Source organism: Neomonachus schauinslandi, chromosome X, assembly GCF_002201575.2.
Source record: "Neomonachus schauinslandi chromosome X, ASM220157v2, whole genome shotgun sequence".
NCBI classification, from domain to species: Eukaryota; Metazoa; Chordata; class Mammalia; order Carnivora; family Phocidae; genus Neomonachus; species Neomonachus schauinslandi.
The window spans coordinates 40,749,431-40,774,865 of NC_058419.1; the positions used below are offsets into that span (position 1 = coordinate 40,749,431).

General features: G+C 35.1%; 1 protein-coding gene across 1 annotated transcript in view; it reads right to left on the reverse strand.

The window, feature by feature from the left end:
• Positions 1-3,022: 3,022 nt before the first annotated feature.
• Positions 3,023-25,435, reverse strand: part of TBC1D8B (TBC1 domain family member 8B) — a 54,175-nt gene continuing 31,762 nt past the window's right edge. The window contains exons 11-21 of the mRNA XM_021678170.1: positions 17,250-17,367; positions 16,044-16,329; positions 14,977-15,106; positions 13,869-13,967; positions 10,742-10,810; positions 10,326-10,566; positions 9,282-9,347; positions 7,732-7,815; positions 6,630-6,686; positions 5,527-5,624; positions 3,023-3,627 (exon numbers count right to left, since the gene is read on the reverse strand). Of these exons, the coding sequence (XP_021533845.1) occupies positions 3,232-3,627; positions 5,527-5,624; positions 6,630-6,686; positions 7,732-7,815; positions 9,282-9,347; positions 10,326-10,566; positions 10,742-10,810; positions 13,869-13,967; positions 14,977-15,106; positions 16,044-16,329; positions 17,250-17,367 (1,644 nt within the window). The 3' untranslated portion in view covers positions 3,023-3,231. The remainder of the gene's footprint in view (positions 3,628-5,526; positions 5,625-6,629; positions 6,687-7,731; positions 7,816-9,281; positions 9,348-10,325; positions 10,567-10,741; positions 10,811-13,868; positions 13,968-14,976; positions 15,107-16,043; positions 16,330-17,249; positions 17,368-25,435) is intronic.

The window sequence follows — 25,435 nt, forward strand, 5'->3', positions numbered from 1 at the left end:
GAAGCCTCCAGACCTATAACCATAAGGAAATAAATTTTGCCAAAAGCCTAAGTAAGCATGGAAGTCGATTCTTCCCCAGTTGAGCCTTCCCTTGAGAACCAGCCTGGCTGATTCCTTGGTTGCAGTCTTGTGAGAGCTGAGCCCAGCTAAGCTGAGCCCAGAGTTCTAACCCACTGAAAGATAATGAGATAATAAATGTGTGACATGGTAACTTGTTACACAGCAATAGAAAACAAATGCAGTGCTCAATGTCCATTCTAGTCTCTTAGTGTGCCTTCCTGTACTGCAGAGGCTAAAAAGCTAAAAGGATATTTTCCAGATTCCCTTGCAACTAGGATTCTGGATATATTATAGGTCAATCAGATGCATACTCTTGAGACTTGAATGGCAGAAGGGAGGTGAAGGCTATGCTTCTGCCATTTCTGCTGGTAAACATGGTTGCGAAGACGTTTGCTTGTTCTATTGCAATTTAGTCACTAGAGTGTGGGTGGTGAGAGGTGGGATGCTTGGCATCTCTTTTGCTGGTATAAATCATAGCAGGTGGAGCATGGATCTGTAAGTAGCAGCTGTGGTGTTGGCTTTTCATCATGGTAGCAGGAAGTAGCAGTTTCCTAATCGCAGAAGAATTAGCAACTCCCTTGGTGGCCTGGTTCTGTGGTGTAGTTTTGGAAGTTGTTCTTCAAAGTTCAATTTAGAGTCAGTCCCCTTGATAATTCTGTAAGCCACTTAATGTCTGGTAATAAATCTTTTCTGCCTTAACTAATTAGAGTGAATTCTGTTCTCTGCAACCTAACCTTAACTAATAGAGAAGTCCTCAAGTGATAACTGAATTAAGTGTAAATAAAAATACACTGTAATAAATAACAGTAATATCTTTTAGTAAACAATTTTTCATGTTTACTGTAATAGATTTGTAATATTTATTTTTTTACAAGATTTTATTTATTTGACAGAGAGAGAGAGAGCCAGAGAGGGAACACAAGCAGGGGGAGCAGGAGAGGGAGAAGCCGGCTCCCTGCTGAGCAGAGAGTCTGGTGAGGGGCTCGACCCCAGGACCCGGGATCATGATCTGAGCCGAAGGCAGACGCTTAACGTCTGAGCCACCCAGGCGCCCCTGTAATATTTATTTTTATAAAGACAAGTAAAGCCTCCTTATAACACATTTAATTTAATGTATAAGGTATAATGCAGTGGTTCAGTTCAACACAACTATATAAGATTTTTAATATTAAGAACAACTCATTTGCTTAACAAGGTAGCAACTATAAAACTATGTGTTCATCTTATTTCTCTTGCAGACTCAGAAAATAAATGTTTGCCTTTTAAACTTCCATTTATAATCATTTTGCAATTCAAAAATCTAAGTATTCAATTTTAACTAATATAGGCTAAACTTCAATATTCAGACTTCAAAATCATATCAAATATTAATAACATATGCTCTTAAGAAAGTATCTTTTTTTGTAAATATAATTGACAAAATATTCAACAGAGTATGTGCAATAGTGCCTTTGTATATAAGCACAGAACCTTGTGTATTTCTAGACCTACTATAATTTAACAATCATTGCAAAATAGCAGATGTATGATAGTTTACATATAAACTATTAACTAAACTCTAAAATTTGGACACATTTCAGCAAATCATTTCTGAGAAAAGGCATAGATGCTTATTTACCAACTGTATCTTTAAGTGATAATTTCCTCGAAAAGAAAAAGTTGACCAAATCATTTTAAAGACAACACTATTAAGAGTTTGGCCAAGTCCAATTTATGAAATTTAAAGGATCAACTTAAAATCCTTGAATCTCTTTGAAAATAACATCTTCTGTGATGATGAAACCCTTTGTGTTAGGCCTTGTTCACAGTGGACTCTTGTCAAAGGTTGACTATACCAATTCCTTTCCAGAAAGGGCGTCATCTTGGGTTACTCTAAAGAATTTTTGCCCTTTTATTGTTTCATATCTGAAAAGTCAAAGGGCTTAAAACCAAAGCCTTTTGTGAAAAAAGCAGCTCCAATGGATGATCTCTCCCCACAATCTCCTAAGTCAATTGATTAATAAATTGCTCTTGTCAAAAATAGCACAGAAGATCGAATAGGTGTGGTTTGTTTTTTTTTTTCTTTAAAGTGCTAACAAAAGCCCATTATCTCTAAATGGGCTTTCATTGTAATGACTGAAATATAAGCAGCATAAAATATAAAAATCACACATCTAAATCAGATAGATGGTCAAAACTTTTTAGATAGACACCAGCAATTACCTTAACTATTATTACACACGAGTATACTTTATGACTTGCCAGACTAACATAGTAATTCAGTCTATCTAATGTAGCTTAAAACATGACTGGTGAAAATTCAAAATCTAAAGCTAGAACCAAAGCAGTCACAGGCTGCTCTGAGACAAATGTCACAAACAGCAGTGCTCAGAAGAATTTCAAGTAATTGCGCAGTCTAATGAGAGACCTGTATAGTTAACTGAATTGTTTCTTAACCCTTCTGAAGAGACTGGCTTTATCCAGCTTAAAATTAAATCCAATAATGTTTCTCCTTATATTAGCCCAGAATTTTGAGTTCTTGACTTGTTTTTATCAGTCACAGAGTTAGAAGTGTGTCAGCAGCTTCTGAACTGTTCTCAGGTAGGAAGAATGTAGAAGTTATTAAAAAACCATTTATTATTAGAAAACTGAATGATATTAACTTTAAAAAGTTAGTATTATTTCAGTTAGATAACTTGAAAATGAGGTCCCTGTATGGTAATCACTTAGATAATTAAGGCTATAGATCTAAGAGCCTGGATTTCTAAAGCATTCTAATAGGACTGAGGCAATTTAGAAAGTAGGGTTTATCGATGACATGTCAGCATCACTAATACTCAAACATAACATCACATGTTCAAAATCGTCAGTAATTCATATGTAAATAGCAGCACAAATAGGAATTTTCTTACTAAAAGTGATATGGTAGTGCCCTCTGGTGGTAACATTTAGCATATTCCCCTGATATTGCATATCATGTGAACTATAAAAAGTTCATTTGTAATGAAGAATATCAAAATCAGAGATTACCACAAAGCAATGAATTATTGTGCTTCCACATATCTTTTTTTTTTTAACCTTCAAGCACATTGGTAACAAGATAAATCCCTGATCCCTATTCCCAAGAATCAAACTGACAGCTACAGGAATCTTAGTAAACTTGTCTATAATAGGCAATTCCTGTTAAGAGATTTACATCTTGGTTCTACAGCTTAACTGAGAGGTTTTTGCATTTTCTAGTTTCACTTTTACATCTATGGGTTTCTCAAAAAACCTCACCAATGCTGGTTCATTCAACAAAGACGCAAGAATCTGTTCAAATGCAAATGACCACTGAGGTTCTTCCCTCAGAGAGGAGGGATCTTTCTTCAAGTGGCTCTCTGTTTTCCCCTCACTGGGTCCTCCAGAAGCACAGACTGTACCAGAGAATTCTTTGGCTGATGCTGTAGGGCTATGTAGTTTCCTTCCAACTTCTTCCATCCTGAGCAAAAGGCTGGTTACAACAGCAATGGCTTGATATAATGACTCTTCTTCAGGGTCCCCATGAAATAAGTTATATAGGGTCTTTGAAAACTGAATGAATTGTGACTGAAAGACATAAGTTAGAAATACCACATTTGATATTAGACTTAGCAAAAAGAAAGAGAACTTAGAAGTAAACAGTCTCCTATTTAGAATTTGTACCATTTAACCCTCACCACAGAAGTTAAAAAAAAAAACAACTAATGATTTGGTTAAAAAAAATAAATAAATCTTGGTTCTAGAAAGATGGGTATAAACCATGGAAGAAAATGCCTTTTAAATCTTCTCATATGTTGCCTAATAGCAGTACATTTTATATATACACACACACACACACACACACACACATACATGCATATACACACACACAATAATTCTTGGGCAGCTTACCTGCCATCATTCCCTCAATGTTAGGTGGTACTTTTTTTTTTAAAAAAAGATTTTATTTATTCATTTATTTGAGAAAGAGCGAGAGTGAGAGAGCACAAAGCAGGGGGAGCTGCAGAGGGAGAAGGAGAAGCAAGCTCCCCACCGAGCAAGGAGCTAGATCTCAGGACTCTGGGATCACGACTCAAGTGGAAGGCAGATGCTTAACCAAGTGAGCCACCCAGGCGCCCCTAGGTGGTACTTTTTTTAAAAAAAGATTTTTATTTATTTATTTGAGGCGGGGAGGGGCAGAGGGAGAGGAAGAGGGGAAGCAGGTTCCCTCCTGAGCCCAGAGCTTGATCTCAGGACCCTTAGATCATGACCTGAGCTGAAACCAGGAGTCAAACGCTTAACCACTGGCTGTGCCACCCAGGTGCCCCAGTGGTACTTTTAATTGGGCAAATTCACCTATTTCCTTACATGTTAATCATTCATTCAATAACTGAATATTAATGAAAGGCTTAATAAGGAGTTTCCCTTGATCTCTCTAAAGGGCTACAGTGGGCAGCTCAACTAGGATGACTTAAATTTATGGAAGAATGTTTTGGGAACTATCTAGCAGTACAAGGGAGCTCCACAGGGCCCATTTAGACATGTTTCTCTTTAAAGGCTGAGGTGGGACCCAAGTGGAGAAATAAACTGGTGTGTTTGCTAATTGCCCCTAATAATCCATAGACATTCCTAAAAGGTATCTGTCAATTAAAAAAAAATAATTCTAACACAGTAAGTCAATCACCCTAACAGAAAAGTTTATCTGTAAATAAAAAGCAAATACAAAGGATGTACTTAATCAAAATAAATAGTACCGAACTCTTAAGTTTTATTTCTCTTTCTACCTTAGTCTGTAGTACTGCTTATTTATAAAAAATTTTAGACTAAACATCATATTAATTCATTTTAAAAGGTACTTATTCAGCTACCAAATTACCCAGTCCACGAGGAATACCACTATTTGATAGTTCTCATTTTGGTAAAGTTCTGGGAATCCTCAGTATCTAATCACCAACAGATTTTAATTTAAAAAACATAAGAACATAAACTGACCGAACAGTGTTTAAGAGATGGCTTTAGAATTGTGTCAAGTAGCAGTCATTAGTATTGTTCAAGCAGGTTCAAATACAAGATGATTAGAAACCAGCATGTGACCTATTTTAGTAACTTCTTATTCCTAGTACCTAACATTGGGTCTGTCATCTAGTAGGCACTAAAAAAAATGTTTACTGAATAAATGAACACTTCTAATAAAGCTGAAAATAGGAAACACTGAAATGTATGTTTATACATACATCTTTTCTATAGTCACAAATGTTGTCATAGCAGAGGAACTATTCTGAAACACTAAAGGCATTTAGGTGCTTAAAGTAGGAAATCATTTAAAAATTTGCTCCTACTCTTCTGTGCTCATCTGAAACTTACAGAGATGATACATAGATTACTAAACTATTTTTGTAATAGTATATTAACTATTTTAGAGTTGGATACACCCACATTCATAAAAACAAAGAAGAACCTAGAATTTTTTCTTTGAAAATACTATACCTGATTCATTCTTGGTAAATCCTTAATGTTTTCTTCTTTTTTGGAAAGCTCATCTTGCCATTGACTTAGATATGCTTGAATATCAACTTTTCCTTTGCCTGTATGAGTGGAATAAAACCATTTCATAATGAACAGTTCACTTTATTTCCCCAAATCTCAGAAGGAATAACTACAATTGGAAATTATTTAAGATACAAGATTCTACCTTTAAATAACCCAGAAAATTATCTGAATTTATCTTTCATTTCACCCACTGGCTTTCAGAATATGTTCTCTATTTCCATTAAACTAAAACTTGTACTTTGGGAAGGCTGGGGATTAGGGAAGATGTGAAGAGAGAGGGAGAAGGATGCATTTTAGATTAAACAGTACACTCTGGCTTGATGATGTAAATTTCATGTAGATGTTCTCATGCATACTATTAAGTTTAAAATAGCTTCTATATGATGTTCTTAATATGCAGATTCTGAAGTGGTCTATGGTGGCTCTTCTTAAAAAAACTCAAAATACTACTATCCATTCATTCCTTTGAAGAGTTTAATGAAGACAATTAACGTGACTATTAATAATTACTTGAGACTTACTGGAAAACTACGTAGATATACTTAGCAACCTAGGGAAGGTGTTGTATCCAAATGTACTGACATGAAAATGTCCATGATATATCACAAAATTGAAAAAGCAAATTGTAGAAGTAGTTATGGAATGTTTCTTTTTTTATAAAAGAGATGTCTATATGTGTTTGTGTATACATAAAAATGGGTCTGGAAAGGATATAGAACAAAATGCTTTCACATTTACTTCAGGGTGGAGTTCAGTGGGGGTATGAAGACTTCTGTTTAAATTTCTTTTATTATCTACTAACTCTTGTAATTAAACATAATAATTTTCAAAATAGTAAAATGAATATGGGTCATTTACTCTAAGTTCTGAGACTTAAGTATCAAGACAAGAAAGACTAAATTGTTAAATTAACACACAAAAGTGAAAAGGCTCTCAGGACAAATCAATAGCCTTTAAAGGGAATCCACTATTTGCCTTTGTAGCTAACCCTATTCACAAAAACAGTAACTTAAGCTAAATGATATTCCTAATCATAGTACCTTTTTCAGGGCTGTTTTTTAGTGATTCTGCTTCCTTCACATTTGTAGGCTTAGAAACTAGAGGAAAAGAAAACAATTGCATTTTGTAAAATATTTAACAAGTAAATACCTTTTGAAAGTAAAATAATATTTTATATAAAGACTCAGGCACATGTTATTTTCTTCAATTCAGGAAACCAATTTTAGCTGACATGACCTCCTCTCATCAGAAGAAAATTTCAAGAACTTTTATAGTAGAAAGAACACAGGGAAAAAAATCTATATTAAAAAATCCTAGAAGTATACCAAATATTATTTATTTCTTGGTGGTATTTTCTTCCTTGTGACCTTCTTCAAACTAAACTGTATTACTTTTATTATTAGGGGAAAGAAGCGTGCGGGAGATCAGAAGACTGAGCTACTAATCCTGATTGTGGCAATACCTCATTGTGAAATCTTGCACAAGTCACTTCTCCGTTTTGTGTCTCCGTGCCCTTATCTATATAAATTAAGGGATTTGACGAGATGATTTATAAGGTCTCTTCAAACTTAATGTTCAAACACCAACATATAGTAACTATAAACATACATTAATCAGGACTTATCTCTCTATAAGACACCCATGTTTATGAAAAAGAGGCAAAGGATACAAAAATAAGCTTATAACACTTCCAAATTATGTCTTGGAGACAGATTCATCCCTGTCTCCTACAACTACAGTGATTTATAATAAGTATTCACTGTTGGAATAATAGCTATGACCTTCAATCATCAAAGATTCTACTGTTTCCACTGTATTTTAACAAGGCATGAAAATGGCTGGATACATTTTAGAAATTTCTGCAACATAAGTAGAAACAAAATGCATTTTCTTTCTAATCCTCCAGTAGACAAAAAATTCCATAAAGCAAAACCCAAAACACATTTCAGTTAATTAGTCAAGTATTTATGGGGTACTTACCATGCATTTAGCACTGTGCTAAGTGTTATGGTAGCACAAAAGAAATATAAAGTATAATTAACTCAAATTTTATTAATGGTAGCTGGGTAAAAAATTATTTAAGCCAGGAAGATCTCTGAGTGACTAATCATTAAAAAAGATACATTTTTAACAGATATTTACCATGGAGCTGACTGAAATAAAGTAATTCTTCCTTGGAAAGTTCATCTCCTTTTGAAGGGTCCTTAGATTTCACTTCAGTATAAGCTGAAAACAGATAACCCAAATCAATTTACTAACAATAAGGGACAGAAACGGGTCAAGCAAATCTGGGGGCAGAGAGTTAAATAAAAGGTCACTATAAGAAAGACACATGTGAAGAAATGAAGAAGAGGTTCTACTCTATAGCAAATAAGAAGTACCTGATCACTCTGAGTTCTATTAGTTCTCTTACTTGCTTTTTAATTGTTTTCTGAGAGCCATTACAAGTTGAAATAAGAAAATCTGGCATTTTGAAATCTCTGAAAATGTAACCTCAGTCATTTAAGAACATCTTCAATAATAAGGCAAACATGAAGCTGAGTGCTGTAACAGATACACAGTGGTTTTTCTTTCCATTTTTGATCCTCTACTGAAAGCATATTCATTCCACGGCAACATTAAACATTCCAAAAGTAATTTGACTTGACAATGTAAAGTCCTCCATAATTAAATTATTAGGTGGTTTATCTTTGGTTTTTAATGCTCTGTTTGTGATCTGAGTGTGTGAAGAGTCAAAGATGGCTTTTAGAGTTTGGGTCTGGTAAAGAATGGTTCCTGGCTATCCTGGGAAGACTCTAAAAGAAATCCCAGGTGTAGCTTTAGACAAATTACGAGGTGCTGTTTCCTTGTGTGAATTAACCCTATCTAAACTAAGTGGTACTTTTGCAATGTTCCTTTAGTTTAAAGCCTAAGACTCTTTTCCCAAGATATGGATCAGGCCTGGGAAAGGCAGCCTCTTAAGGTCAGTGGAAAACACTGAAGTAAACTGGCATTATATGGTAACATTAGGGCAGTATGATAGAATAGAAAGAAACCTGAGCTTTGGAGTCAGACCTCAGTTTGAATCCCAGCTATGCAATTTATTAGCTATGTGATCTTGGCCAAATAATTTAATCTTTCTGAGCCTTAGTTTCCTTATCATCGAAATTGGAAGGACATTACCACTTCTCAGAGATATTGTGAGAATTAAGTAAAAGAATACATGTAAAGCAAATGCCTCAATAGAGCAAGTCCTCAATAAATGGTAGCTTTTATTTTGCTTGCTTGCCAAATGTTTAACATTCCTGCTGCCTAGTCTCAGTTTTTCTGAATAATCTGTAGTATTCCACGAGTTTGACAGTTTGTCTAAAGTTAAATTCTACTCCCCAGTGACAACAATAACAACAACATCACATTTCAATATTATACCAATATTCAAATGTCAGGTAGTTCTTATACATGAACTATCATTAAATTGACCACTAACTTGAAGGAAACTTGTGAACCCATCTGTTACACAGAATCTCCTCCATGGATTTCACTGTAACTATATATCAGCAAAAGTACTGGACATACGATCCATGGGCCATAATGAAGTAATGACCTCTTATCATATTGAAAATTATGTTATTTATTAAAATTGAATATCTGTAATTATACTTGTTAAAATGGAATAAACTCCTGTATATCATTAAAGATTGTTAAACTCTTACCTGGAGGAATATGCAGCTTAAAAAGCAGCTTAAGCTTCTCAGTGAAATTTCCATTGTACATTATATCTGTCCAATAAAATTCAATGACAAATTATCATGTTTTCAAAGACCATTCAATCAATTCCAGTGGCACAGATTAATAAGATACAGATATTAGTCAGTAATTAGGATTCAAAAACCTTCTGTTACTTAAGCTAACAGTTAAACCACCATCCAGTCAGCCAGATTCTCTCTTCTTCAAGTATAAGCAAAATACCCTTTATCAGAGGGAAAAATGCTCACCTGCTGATTTCCCTTCCCCCCAACCTAAATTTTCTTTTTTCTTTTGAATGAGGCCTTATGACTCATTTGAGGAGAGAACTCCTCTTCAAGGGGGCAATCCCTGATAAGAAACTATGCTGGGGTGTCTGGAAAAGCAAAGGAACAATGTAACTGGTGAACTATCTGCAGGTACATGTTTGTTGGATTATTTCTCTACCACTTTTCGAGGTTATGTGGTTGATTTTTACTAAGGGGGAAGCTCCTTTTGAAGTATCCATGTGCCTGAGTGGGGGGAGACATAGACATTTGCTTCCTTCATGTTAACCTTTAAAACATCCATATCTAACAGCTTGCTTTTCTGAGAGGGCTGGGTCAAAACGAGACCAATATACTTAGTTTTAGTAATAAACCCAGAAAAAGGTCCACTTATTGCTAAAGCTGGAGATAATGTAACTCAGGCTGATAAAATCTGACTAAACTGGCAATAACAGGCAGTACCAAGTATTTCTAGGGGTACCTTTATTTTTGGCTTTATTTATTTTTTATTTTTTATTTTATTTTTTTTAAAGATTTTATTTATTTGACAGAGAGATAGAGAGAGAACACAAGTAAGCAGAGGGAGAGGGAGAAGCAGGCTCCCCGCAGAGCGGGGAGCCCGATGCGGGACTCGATCCCAGGACGCTGGGATCATGACCTGAGCCGAAGGCAGCCGCTTAACCGACTGAGCCACCCAGGCGCCCTATTTTTGGCTTTAAAAAAGAAAATTACCAGACATCATCCTACCAATTGCAGAGGAGAATTCTTTGAAGTTTATAAGGCAGTCAGAGTTTTCATCCAACAATCTGAATGTCCATAAGGCTAGTGAGTCTTTGTTTGCAGAATGAGCCCAGGGACTCAACAAGTGATATAACGCTCTGAACTGCTGGCAGTCAATCTGATACTGTTCCAAATATGGCAGACTGGGGTCATGGTACTTCAGGACTGGACAACTCAAGCACCAATAATAAGAAAAAAACAGCTCTTTCTATGAAAAACAAATAAGAAGAGGAAAGTCAGTAAGTCATAAAAAGTAATTTTATAAAATTATTTTCTTTTAAGCATGCCTACTAAAACAATTAAAAGATAAAATATTTAAGAGTGGTTGTGGTAAAATCTTGCTTAAAAGTATTATTTTTTCACTTGAAGAAGAACAACAGTACCTTAAAGATGACATAAAGTTCATCCAATTCATGAAGGCTCAATTTCACATCTTGTGATACAACACGCAACTGTAAAAAGATTAAAAGCAATTTAGAATTTAACACTTCAGTATTGAAATTCTCCTTGAATCCATTTAGAAATCTCCTGCTAGAAGAAAATAATTTTCTTCTAACTTTTAAAAAGAATAACAAAGATAAATGCACCAATTTTGCCCTTTAAAAAGGTTGTACATAGACTACAGTTCAATTCTACTCTGACATGTACTTTCACCTTCATCCCTTCATAGCCGGAGATCATTGCCAAAGGACATCCATTTAATGTCCATAAATATAAGCAACAGTATTCTAAGTCTCATTCCACATATTCCTCTCTTGCCACATAAGCAATCTGTCAAGTCATCAAGTGTGGCTGTCATTAAACACTTCAAAGACATCGCGAGAGATGTGTATTCCCCTCTCTGTGCCAAAAGACATAATCCAAGAAGAAGCTTAGAAAATATGTAGTTTTAACCTACTACATGATGAATAAGCATCAATGGTACAATGGTTTTGGTATTTAGGAAATTTAAAAGCAAGAGCGAAGATAAAAGAATTAATAAAACAGTGGAAATTAAAAATAATAAATAAAATGAATAAATAAAAATAAAAAAATAAAGAGTTGGCTAATTTTAAAAAAGTAAAATAGACAAATATCTGACAAGGGAGATAAAAGAAAGTGCAAATAAGCATCACTGAGAAGTAAAATGATAATATAAACATAGGTATAGAGGTTATTAAAAGTGTCCAGCACAGAGGAGGTAGCATTAAATATCTGTTGAATGAATTCTATAAGCTTTATATCAATATATCTGAAAGTCTAGATGAAATGGGTAATTTTCTAGGAAAAAAATAAAACACCAAAATTAACCCAGGAAAAACAAATTCTGAACAGATAGAACTGAAAAGGTAATAAAAAAAATCTGCCTTCTACCACAAGGCAGCAGATCCAGATGGTTTTATAGGCTCAATTACTCAAACTTTCAGGTAATGTATAATTCCTATGTGATCTAAACTATTCTCAAGCATAGTAAAATATAATTTATCCAAAATTCATTCTATGACATGAGTACAACTCTGATATGAAAACTAAAGTTAGCACACACACAGAAAGAAAACTGTAAGCCAGTGTCATTTAAACACAGATGTAAAGAACATAGCTAAGCTATGTAGCAAAATCATCAAAGCAGGATATTAAAATAACAATATGACATGACCAAATAGGATTCATTTCAAGAATCCAACAGAAGTCTAACATTAGGAATTCCTTAATATAATTTACTACATTAACAAAGCTGGAAAAATATATAATCTCAAGATATGGAAAGGTCTTTTGATCAAAGTTAATATTCAATATTCATTTTTTAAAAATGTCTGAACCTGAATGAATCAGTAAGGCTCCTGGTCAACAGCAGGCTATTAGTACAGTTGACCCTTGAACAACATGGGGTTTAGGGGCACTGAACCCCCTGCACAGTCAAAAATCAACAGATAACTTTTGACTCCCCCAAAACTTAACGACTAATAGCCTATTGTTGACCAGAAGCCTTACCGATAACCTAAATAGTGGATTAACACATATTTTGTATGTTATATATATTACATACTGTGTTCTCACAATAAGTAAGCTAGAGAAGAGAAAAATATTAAGAAAAACATAAGGAAGAGAAAATACATTCACAGTACTATATTTATCAAAAAAGATCCATGTATAAGTTAACCCACACAGTTCAAACCTACGTTGTTCAAAGGTCAACTGTACTTAACTTTTTGGGAAGTCAAAAGTTACATGTAGATTTTCGAGTGCACAGGGAACCGGGGCCCTGTGTTGTTCAAGGGTCAACTGTATAGTATATCCATACTATGCTATACTATTCAGTACATTAAAAAAAGTGAGGGGGGGTCTATATGTACTGATATGCAATGATTATCATATATTTCTGATTGAAAAAAGTAAGCTGCAGAACAAAGTAGTAACTGATATGATCTCATTTAAAAAACTATATCACCCCCCTCACACACATACATTTATGTCTACAGATACACAGAAAAAAGATATGGAAGGATATATGCCAAATAATTTTAATACTGGTTGCTCCTGGGATAGGGAACCTTTACTTTTTTACATTTCTGTCATGTTTAAATTATTTACAGTGAACATGTATTACTTATTTTTTAATATTAATATATAAGGGGCGCCTGGGTGGCTCAGATGTTAAGCGTCTGCCTTCGGCTCAGGTCATGATCCCAGGGTCCTGGGATCGAGCCCCGCATCGGGCTCCCTGCTCAGTGGGAAGCCTGCTTCTCCCTTTCCCACTCCCCCTGCTTGTGTTCCCTCTCTCATTGTGTCTCTCTCTGTCAAATAAATAAAATCTTTAAAAAAACTAATATATAAAAACCAAAACAAGGGGGCTATGCTAACTACATCACAGTAACATCACTGAATTATTTAATTGAAAGCTAAACCTAGAATCTTCAGAAATGTTTATTTTCCCAGATTGGTATCTCTGAGGATGTGGCCTTTAAGCAAGCAGGTTTACAAGAACAATACATGCAATGATAAAAGCTCAAACAGTACAGAAGGATGTATATATAGCAAAGTAAAACTCTCCCTCTTCCAACTAGCAATCTATTAATCCCACTCACCAGAGGCAACCAATATTAACAGCTTCTTATGTAGCCACCCAAATATTAAAAAAGAGGGTATTTAAAACACAGTTTTATATCTTTTTAACCTAATCTTAGGTTTCCAAGGATAATAATGTATATTAGCAACACTGACTACTATATAGGTCAGCTGTTCTTACTGATGAAGCACATCACAAATATGTTATGCTTAAATGCCTATATCATAGCATTCAATATTAAAGGTTAAATAACAAAACATTTTGGAGAAATCAACATAATTCAACTAGAAGAAAATAATTTTACTTCCTCTCAAAAAGATTTACAGTAAGCTAAGCTGTGGCAAGAATCTAGCTCAAAAATTTAGTTATATTCATTTTCTTTACATGGAATGTCAATTTTTTAAAGGAAGTTGGAAAAAAACCTGTTTCTCCAGTTGGTTTCCCTCCATAGGGTAGACACTCACCACATTCTGCTTTGTCGTTTCCTCTAGGGTCTGTATGACATATAACCTATTTCGACAGCGCATGCTGTGTATATCTTCATAGCGAATATTACCATATTTCTGCAAAAAATATGATTTCAGTAGATACTCATTCATAATAAATATCCACTTTTCCCACAATTGAATTTCACCAGACTCAATTCTCAGAGGCCTTGGTTCTATTTCTAGCTATTTTCCTAACTTGTTCAGTGGTTATGCAAATTTTCACCTCCCACGTTTCAGTTTTTCTATATATTTACTGGGGAGAATTCCATCTACTATGTGTCTAGCCTAACTACAAGAACATTGGAAAAATTCTTAGTCTCTAAGAAGAGAATAATTTTCACCTTTTTATACGGTGATAGATATTTAAAAGTGGTCATTACCTGTGAAAGCAAGTGAACATTGTTTCATTTAAAGGATAGCAAACTGAAGCACATGAGGCTATATAACCTAGGAACAGTTCACAGAACTCATTTTTATACAATGGAATACTACTCAGTCATAAAAAGAAGGAAATCTTGCTATTTGCAACAACATGGATGGACCTGAGGGTATTATGCTAAGTGAAATAAGTCAGAGAAAGACAAATATGACATGATTTCACTTATAAGTGGAATCTAACAAATAAACAAAACCCAGACTCAGATACGGAGAACATAACAGTAGTTGCCAGAGGAGAAGGGAGTTGGGGGGCTGCAAAATGGGTAAAGGGGATCAAGAGGTACAAAGTTCCAGTTGTAAAACAAGTAAGTCTATAGAGATATAAAGTACAGCATGGGGAATACAGTCAATAATATTGTATTAACTTTGTATGGTGACAGATGGTAACTACACTTATTGTGGTGATCAGTTCACAATGTATACAATACAAATGCTGAATCACTATGTTGTACACATGAAATTAATAAATATTGCATATCAACTATACCTTAATAAAAATACACAAATAAAGTGAAATTGGATTTTAAATTATGTCTTTACTTGTATTATCATCTTACTCTTAACATACCACTAGAGATAGAACTATAGTACCAATCATTTAAACTATGCTATGTAATTATATTTGTGGTATAAAAAAAAAACTTACCTCATTTGACTCTCTAATCAAATCTGTAATATCCACTCTAATATGACTGCTTTTTTCATCACTCACGTTTGAACCCTGCTGAACACTTGAAGGTAATGGGCTATCCTTATTAATGACATTGTCAAAGAACCTATCCAAAAGTAACAGTAATACAAGAATTAGTGGAAGTAAAATGCAGAGGAAATGACAGCTAATTTCTCCCTAGTTAGAGGTTAACGTCAACTGAGAGGACAAAGGATGGTCTTAAGAAGAAGTGGAATTTGAAGATGGTTAGGAATTAGGAGGACAAAGGAGCAGGGAATGGGATGGTGAAGAAATTATTTCACAGGCAGAGAGGAGAGCACAAGGAAAGCAAACAGGCTCAGAGAGTACTCAGCAAATACCACATAGCCCAGTAAGGATGGAATATAAGGTACGTAGAGGCAGGAGAGGAGAAATAAGAAAGGTACCTTGAGGCCATAACAAAGAGTATTCTGAATGCCAGAATGTTTAGATTTTATTCTGTACAAAATGTATTTGATGCACCATTCCAACGGTTACCCTAATCAAATATTCATTCATTTAACATACACATACAGTGTATACACACATACATACATACACACATGCAACACACAAATGTTCCAATATAAAATAACATTCACAGAAAAAGCACTGAGTAAATAAAACTCAGCCTACCTGATTGAAATTACTTGAAGACCAGAACAATTTCTCCCACTGGATATTTAACATTATCAACTATCCTTCCCCTTTCAAATTACTTTTACACAATAACACTTTATAGCTCAAACTGGGACTATGAAAAGTCCCAGCATACTGAATCAACAATATCAGTATAAATGTGTATGTTACCAAGTGGTTTACTTCAAAAGGGATTTACTCTTATTATATTCTATTTGGAAACAGAGAAGGGGACTTTAGTCCTAGATTTTTCATGCAACTAGCTTTGTGACATTGGGCAAACTGTTTAAAGTTTCTAGGGCTCAGTTTCCTCATCTGTAAAATAAGGGAGCTGAACAACATTCCAAGGGGCTCTCCAGATTGAAACTCTACGGTTCTGACAGTACCTGTTTAAAGCTGTCACGGCTTCAGCATCATCTTTACATGTGAGTAGTTTGTCCAAATTATAGTCAAGTATTGCCAATCCCAGCTGTAAAATGGCTTTTATTCCATCATAGAAGAAACAGTCCACCACATTCACTGCACTTTCAATTGGCAGCACACTAATAAAAAGTGTGAGGAACCATGAGAGAGAAACTGAGGAAAAGAATGTCATATCAGTCATGTGTTCTGTCAGCTGGGGAAGGTGATCCCTGATAAGTTCTTCGAAGACTGCCTGATCCACCAAGGCACCTGGCGAACATAAAAGGAAGTTTAAAAATGAACACCTTTCAAAAGGATTTGTTTCTGATACCTTCCCACTTGTTAGTATGCCAATGTATCTCATTTCTATTCCTTAAATTATGAACTTTTTCAGGGCCTTTTCTATATTTCACACATCTCTTTATCTGCTAGCAAAGTGTCATGCATCAAGGAAAAAAAAAAGAAGCACTGAGAAACTCAGTTCAAATTCATTTGAACAGTAATTTATTGAATATTATGTGCAGAAACCTGTAATAGGCACCATAAGAGATACACCAATTAATGAAATAGCCTCATTTTCAGAGGGCTTAATATCTAGTAGAACTTAAATATACAAATAACTGTAATGAAAGACAATATAATCAATAACCCAGCCATGATACTGAAGGCTTATGAGGGCATAAAGTAGAGACCACCCATGGTTTTGTGGTAGTGTCAAAATCTATAAATATTTGATGACTGAAGAAAATATTATATAAGTAACTAACCAAGAACTTGATCCTTCTTTCAAACCTTGCAGATATCAATACAGTTCACATAAGCTGGTTAAAAATCTATCTCTCATCAAGAAACTACTAAAAATGTTCCAGTAGCTCTGGATACTTCAGATTGCCATGTTTCAGCAATACAGAGAAGGTATACTTAAAATTTCTATTTTATTAAGAGACAGACCAAGTATTTTATCTTAAAAAAGCAACATATTAAACAATCTTTCCAATCACCCATTCAGTACAAAAAGCTTTTCTCTTGAGCATGTGAGTGAATGTGACATTTTGATATTGCTTGCATTTTGTATATTTTAAAACCTAATTGATCAGTTCTTCCATTTGATACATAACTGGATAGACAAGAGACATATAAATTGTTTAAAAAGGAAATATGTGCTTATATATGGGATGTGTGTGTTTTACCAATGATTCGACGGTTAAAATAATCAGGCAACATTCGTTCACACACAGCAACCAGAAGCCAAAAAGCTTCTTCCTCTTTTGCATACAGAAGCAGCACTGAAGTTAAGATGTTCATTGCCTAAAATTCACAGAAAAATAAATAAAATAAATAAATAAGTAAGAGTGTGTGTGTGTGTGTGTGTATAGTTCGGGTGATAATTACATTTCTTCTTCAAATCTTAGTTTTCAGCAATAAAAACTATGAAAAATAATGATAATGGAAACGTAAGAGTTCTGAGCCAGTCCAAAGCAAAACAAGGTGAAGTCAGGCTAACATTTGCTAATCAGTTACTTAACAGTAAATTCAAAGAAAATAAAGCAGTAATATGACTATAGAACAAAATAAGTAAAACCTCTGTAATTTTAGACTAATTTCAATGAGTAAAATATCTTAATTATTGCAAATCTGGGAAAAAAAAACCACAATGCTCAAAAACATATTAAAATTGGAGAAACAAACTTCACCTGTATTTTCAACTACCTATAGAACATCCCTCTAGATGTCAATCATCCTCGGTTGTGTTCAAAAATAAACATCTTTTTTCTATTAAATAGGATTCTCTTCTTCGCTATCCTAATTTTGATCATGCTAGAAACCCTTTATCTGCCACATCCAATTTATCTTTATAGCCTAGAGTTTCTTCTTATAAAATGTCTTTTAGATCTGCTTTACCCTCTCTATCCTACCCCAACCTTCTCCTTCTAATCTATCTTGCATACAAATGTCAGATCATTATTTTTATATAACATTCGGCCACAGCACTTATTATAAAGGAATAAAATCTTATAGAATCTGGAAAGAACGGAAATGTGTGAAGAAAATTAAATCTCCTGTATCCTACCTACCCAGAGATCACCACTGTTAACAAGGTGATGTATTTGTGTGTGTGTGTATTTTCCTTCCTTTTTCACCTTCTAAAGTTTGGAACAAACTGTTGATTTTTTCACTTAGCATCACATTATATATACATTTTCAACACCATTAAATAATTCTTCTCAAACAATGTATTTAATGACTATGAAATAATCTAGTAAATTGAATATACTATAAATTACTTAACGAATCTACTACTGTTGGACATTTAGTTTGGATCCAATTTTCCACTATTATATATAACACTGCAAGGAACATCTTTTTATATAAATCTTCATCCAAATGTTTTACTCTTTTCTCAGGAAAGATACACAGCAATGAAAGTATTCAGTCAAAGAATGCTGTTTTTATTTTTTTGTTGTTTTTTATTTTTAAAGATTTTATTTATTATTTGAGAGAGAGAGAGAGAGAGAGAGAGGGAGGGAGGGAGAGACAGCATAAGTCGGGGGGAGGGGCAGAGGGAGAAGCAGGCTTCCTGCTGAGCAGGGAGTAGGATGCGGGGCTCAATCCCAGGACTCTGAGATCATGATCCGAGCTGAAGGCAGGCGCCTAACTGACTAAGCCACCCAGGCAGTACCAAGAATACTACTTTTAAACGACTTATTACTGCCAAATTGTATTCCAGAAAGACTGTACCAATTCATATTTCTGACCAATGGTGTTTGAATGTTTATTTCACTCCTTCTTTGCCAATACTACTGAGAATTGTAATAATTATAATTGTCCTTGTTGATTTGATAGTGAAAATAGTATTTCATGGTTTTAATTTGAATTTCTTTGAGGCTGAACTTTCCTTTTTTGGCTTTATTAATCCATCTGTACTTTTGGTTCTATGACTAATCTTTTCATGTTCATTGCTCATTTTTATATTTTAATACTTTTCTTATAGATAGATATGTGTACTAAGGATGTCGATTATTTGCCAGATCTGGCACAGTATTTGATCTCAAGTTTAGGTTTTTTTTTTTTTTTAAGATTTATTTATTTATTTGAGAGAGAGAGAAAGCGCATGCCTGAGCGGCAGGCGGGGGTGGGGGGTGAGGTGGAAGGGGGCGGGGTGGCTTGGCAGAGGGAGAGTGATAGAGACAATCTCAAGCAGACTCCTTGCTGAGCGTGGAGCCCAATGTGGGGCTGATCTCAGGACCCTGAGATCACAACCTGAGCCGAAACCAAGAGTCAGACGCTCAACTGACTGAGTCACCCAGGCACCCCTCAAGTTTAGTTTTTACTCCATCAATTTTCCTGTTCAAGAAGTCATAATGGGAGTGAAAATGGCAGAGTAAGTCCCTCTGAAAATGCTCTCCTCTATACAGGCAGCAAGAACACTGGTGAATATTGTCAGAATCAATTTTTCAGAACTCTGAAAATTAACCAAATTCTTAGGGCAATTCAGAAAGCATTTATTTAATAAAATGGCTGAATCTCAGTAAAAAAGTGAGCTCTTCGGCATTTTACATTACCCTATACCCAGCCCCCCTCCTCAGCTTCATAGTAGTCTTAAAAACCAACATTCCAGCAATCGTGATTAAAAACACCTAGCAGACAGCCACCTTAGGGAACAGACAGGGGCTAGAGCTCTTTAGGAGCCCCATTTCCACATAATTGTCATTATTTGACCTGTCTGGTGGTTTCCACAGAAAGACGCCACTCACAAGGCTGTGTTTATTTGACCTAACACAGGGTTCACGGTAAGCAAAGAGCCTTTTCCCCAGAGTGTTTGTTGGAAACAACTGGAGACAGTTATTGAACAAGCATGTGGCTTGCTGAGCAAATGGATAACAGTTGGGCCAAACAATAGGCTAAGAAAGGGTTAAAATGAATAGCTGGGGAATGAGATATGCATAGGGGCCGAACCAAAAAGATAAAAAGCAGAGAAAGGACTCAAATTATTAAAATCAGAAAATAGTGAACATCACTACCAATCTTTTTTTTTAGAGATTTTATTTATTTATTTGACAGAGAGAGACATAGTGAGAGAGGGAACACAAGCAGGGGGAGCGGGAGAGGGTGAAGCAGGCTTCCCGTGGAGCAGGGAGCCAGATGCGGGGCTCAATCCCAGGACCCTGGGATCATGACCTGAGCTGAAGGCAGAAGCTTAACGCTTAAGACTGAGCCACCCAGGCACCCCTATTACTACCAATCTTAACAGAAATAAAAAGGATTATAAGGGAATGTGATAACAAATTAGATAACCTAGATAAAATGGATAAAATCTTAGAAAAACACAAACTACAGAGATCAAATTAAGAAGAAATAGAAAAATCTGAATAGACTTATAACAAGTAGAGACTGAATTAGTAATGAAATAATTTCCTGCAAAGAACACTCTAGGAACAGATGGCTTCACTAGCAAATTCTACCATTTAAAGAAAAATTAACATTAATTCATTATAAACTCTTCAAAAAAACAGGAGAGGAAGAAATACTACCCAGCTCATTCTTTTTTTTTTTTTTTTTAAAGATTTTATTTATTTGCAAGAGAGAGAATGAGAGACAGAGAGCATGAGAGGGAGGAGGGTCAGAGGGAGAAGCAGACTCCCTGCTGAGCAGGGAGCCCGATGTGGGACTTGATCCCGGGACTCCAGGATCATGACCTGAGCCGAAGGCAGTCGCCCAACCAACTGAGCCACCCAGGCGCCCTACCCAGCTCATTCTATGAGGCCCTGATACCAAAACCAAAGGTATCTTAAGAAAACTATGTATCGATATATTTTATGAATGTAAATGTAAAAATTCTAAACAAAATACTAGCAAACTGAACCCAATAACACATAAAAAGGATTATACACCAAGATCCAGTGAGATTTATCTTGGAAATACAAGGTGGTTCAACATGTGAAAATAAACTAATGTAATACAGGATATTAATAGAATAAAGGGGAAAAAATCACATGATTATCTCAATAGAGAAAGAAAAATTGTTTAACAAAATCCAACACCCTTTCATGATAAAAACACTCAACAAACTAGGAATATATGGGAACTTCCTCAACCTGATAGAGGACCTACAAAAAAAACCCACAGCTAACATCATACTTAATGATGAAAGACTAATTGCTTCCCCCTAAGATAAATAGTAAGACAGGAATATGCATTCTCACTACCTCTCTTCAACACAGTACTGAAGGTTATAGCCATGTCAATTAGTCAAGAAAAAGGAAAAAAAGATATCCTGATTGGAATGGAAGAAGTAAAAATATCACCATTCAGATTCTATGGTTTTATATGTAGAAAATTCTAAGGAATCCACAAAAAAATCTACTAAAAATAAGCTCAGCAAGATTGCAGTATACAAGATCAGTATATATAAAAATCAATCTTATTTCTATATAGTGGCAGTGAACAATACAAAAATTAAATCAAGAAAACAATTCTATTTACTATATCAAAAAAATAAAATATTTAGAAATAAAATTAACAAAGAAGTACAAGGCTTAGGCAGTAGAAAACTATAAAACAACTTTGAATGAGATTTAAAAAGAACTAAATAAATGGGATAGATATTCTGTGCTCATGGATTAGAAGACTTAATATTGTTAAAATATAGTATTACCCAAGTTCATCTACAGATTCAATACAATGACTATCAAAATCCCAGCTGGCATTTCCTTTTCTTCCCAGAAATTAACAAGCTAATCCTAAAATTCATGTGGAAATGCAAGGAACCCAAAAGGGCCAAAACAATCTTGGAAAAGAATAAAGTTAAAGGACTCACATTTCCTTATTTCAAAAGTTACTACCCAGCTGTAGTAAAAAAAAAAAAAAAAAAAAAAAGTGTGATACCAGCATAAGAACAGAAATATAAATCAATGAGATAGAACTGCAAGTCCAGAAACAAACCCTAATATTTATTGTCAACTGATTTTCAACAAGGGTGCCAGGGTGATTCAATGAGTGAAAGAATAGTTTCTTCAACAAATACCACTGGAACAGCTGGTTATCCACAAGTAAAGGAATGAAGCTGAACTCCCTCCACACACCATACACAAAAATTAACACAAAATAAATTTAATCATCAAAACTATAAAACTCTCAGAAGAAAACATAGGAGTAAATCTTTTTAAGCTTGGATTAGGCAATGGCTTCTTAGATAGGACATCAAAGGCACATACAACAAAGAAAAACAGATTGGACTACATTATTAAAACTTAAAAAAAACAGATTAAATTAAAACAAATTAAAACTTTTGTGCTTTAAAGGACGCCACCAAGAAAGTGAAAGGATGGGATGCCTGGGTGGCTCAGTCGGCTAAGCGTCTGCCTTCCGTTCAAGTCATGATCCCTGGGATCAAGTCCCACATCAGTCTCCTTGCTCAGCGGGGAGCCTGCTTCTCCCTCTACTTGCTGCTCCCCCTGCTTGTGCTCGCTCACTCTCATTCTCTCTCTCTGGCAAATAAATAAATAAAATCTTTATTAAAAAAAAAGAAAGTGAAAGGGCAACATATAGGGTAGGAGAAAAAATTTGCAAATATTATATCTGATAAGGGATTGGTATCCAGAATATATAAAGAATCATTAAAACTCAACAATAACAAGATAAAGAACCCAACTTTACAAATGAGCAAGGGATTTGAATAGCCATTTCTTCTAAGAAGACATACAAATAGTATATTAGGGAAACGGAAATCAAGACCACAATGAACTACCACTTCACATTCACTGGAATGGCTATAATCAAAAAGACAATAAAAAGTGTTATCAAGGATGTGAGAAATTGGAACCCTCAGTACGCGTTGCTGGTGGGAAGATAAAATGGTGCTGTCTCTTTGGGAAATAGTTTGGCAGTGCCCCCAAATGTTAAACATACAGTGAGCATATAACTCAGCAATTCCACTTCTAGGTATATACCCAAAATAATAAAAAACAATGTCCACACAAAAAGCTGGACATGAATATCCATGACAGCATTATTCATAATAGCCAAAATATTGAAATAACATAAAATGCCCATCAACCACTGAATAAACAAATGTGGTATATCCATACAATGGAATATTATTCAGCCATACAAGGGATGAAGTATTAATGCATGCCACAAAATGGATGAACCTAAGTGAAAGAAAGTAGACACAAAAGACCACATATTGTATCATTCCATTTATATAAAATGTCCATAATAGGCAAATTCATAGAGGTGGAAAAGTAGATCAGTGATTGCCTAGAGTTGGGGGTGGGGTGAACGGGAAGTAACAATGGATATGGAGCTTCTTTTGGGGGTGATGAAAGTGTTTTGGAATTAGGTAGTGATGGTGGTTACATGACATTGTGAATATACTAAAAACACTAAAGGATAAAGTTTGTGGTATGCGAGTTTATCTCAAGATAGATCAAAGGAAAGTAAAGGAAAGAGGAAAGAGAGGGAGGGAAGAAAGAAAAGGAAGAAAATAGATCAAATACCTGGAAGGAAAGGAGGGAGGGAGGATAGAATGAAAGGTAAATAAGCAAGCTAGTCAGTTAGTCCTAAGGAGTCAGTACGGCTCACATGGCTTCTTGATCAAAAGCAATAAAACCTGCTTAGCAAATTCAGACTTTTCCCAGGCTTGAATGATTCTGCACGATCTTGTCCCACACAAACCTAATTCTTGATTCCAACATGAACCTAGCCATGGCAGGCTTATTCTCACCTGAATGGTATTACTTATATTATTACCTTAACTCAGAGTAACTTTCCTCTTGCCCTCCATGTTTCTAACCTTACTCTCATCTTTTAGAGAGTTTTATTTATTTATTTATTGAATGAGTGAAAGAGAGAGAGTGTGTGTGAGCAGGGGAGAGGGAGAGAGAGAGCATTTCAAGCAGACCCTGTGCTAAGCTTGGAGCCCGACTTGGGCCTGATACCACAACCTTGAGATCAAGACCTGAGCTGAAACCACGAGTCAGATGCCTAACCGACTGAGCCACCCAGGAGCCCCTCTCATCTTTTAGAAGTTAAAAGCAAGTGCCACCTATTTTGAAGGTGCCACTACATGACTACATACAGATAACGTCATAGACTCTGTGAGTGTTAGTTCTTTGAGGAAAGAAGCACTTACACTTCTTTTTTACCTCTCAAAGATCCTAAAATACACTAAATACTTGTAATTTAGGTGATCCATTCACTTAAATTGCTTTTCAAAAAAATTCTCTATTGATAAGATTAATGAGTAGATGATAGGATTGATACATAATCATTATGAGTGCTCAGCTCATTATAAAGGAATGTGTGGCTGAGAGTACTAGCTATCCACCACAATCCAATCTCCCCTTCTTCCATAGTATCTGGACATATATGTGCTCAGTTACACTCTATTTTGCAGACTTTTTTATAAATAGGTGTGGCCATAAGACCAAGATCCTCCAACATAATGTGGATGAAGTGATGTACACACGTTCTAGGCCTACAAGCCAATAAAATCTACCACGATTGTTTCTCCATGCTCTCTCCTGATTCCTGTGAAGGGTAATGACAATGAAAGAACATCTTGGAAGCCATGTTTTGAAGATGACAGGGCCTGCTGTCAGCCTAAGTCCCTGAATAATCTCATGAAGGAGAGCTGCCTACTGACTTAAATACTTGCTCTTCTCTATTAATTCCTTTGAGGAAGCTTCTATTGTGTTTAAGTTATTACCTGTTTGAGATTATTTGTGTTAGCAGTCTAGCATCCCTAATTAATATAGTGTGCTCCCAAAGGATTTTTTTTTCAGTGATTCCCCCACTACCTACAAAATAAAATTCAAACTCCTGACCTATCCCAAACTACCTTATTGATTTTTTTCTCTATCTACTTCACTTCATTCACCCTACATTTCTACTAAACAAAACATGGTTCTATATATATTCCATGTTTACCTCCCTGCGTTTTGTTACACTGATCCCTTTACCTAGAACATTCTTTCATTCCATCTCCATACATCCAAAATTCACCAATTATCAAGACCTACAAATGCTACCTCTTCCATGAAGCCATTTCTGATTCCTCCAGATGAAATTAATTTATCCCTATTATAAATCTTAATAGAACTTTACATTTCTCTAATACTTTGCCCCACTCGTTTTTATTTGTTAATGAATATGTTTTAATACTTACTCATCTGTATACTTTCAAGGGCAGGATCCTTATATGATTCATCTTTACATGTCTTAAGCACTTAGCACAGTATCTTTTATAGAGCAGGAATTCAATAAATATTTGTTAAATGTACAAGAAAAATGAAGTAATATCAATTCTCTTAAGTATTCCCACTACCATCCTACTTAAAAATACCCCCTATATCAATCTCAGCCCAACCTCTTT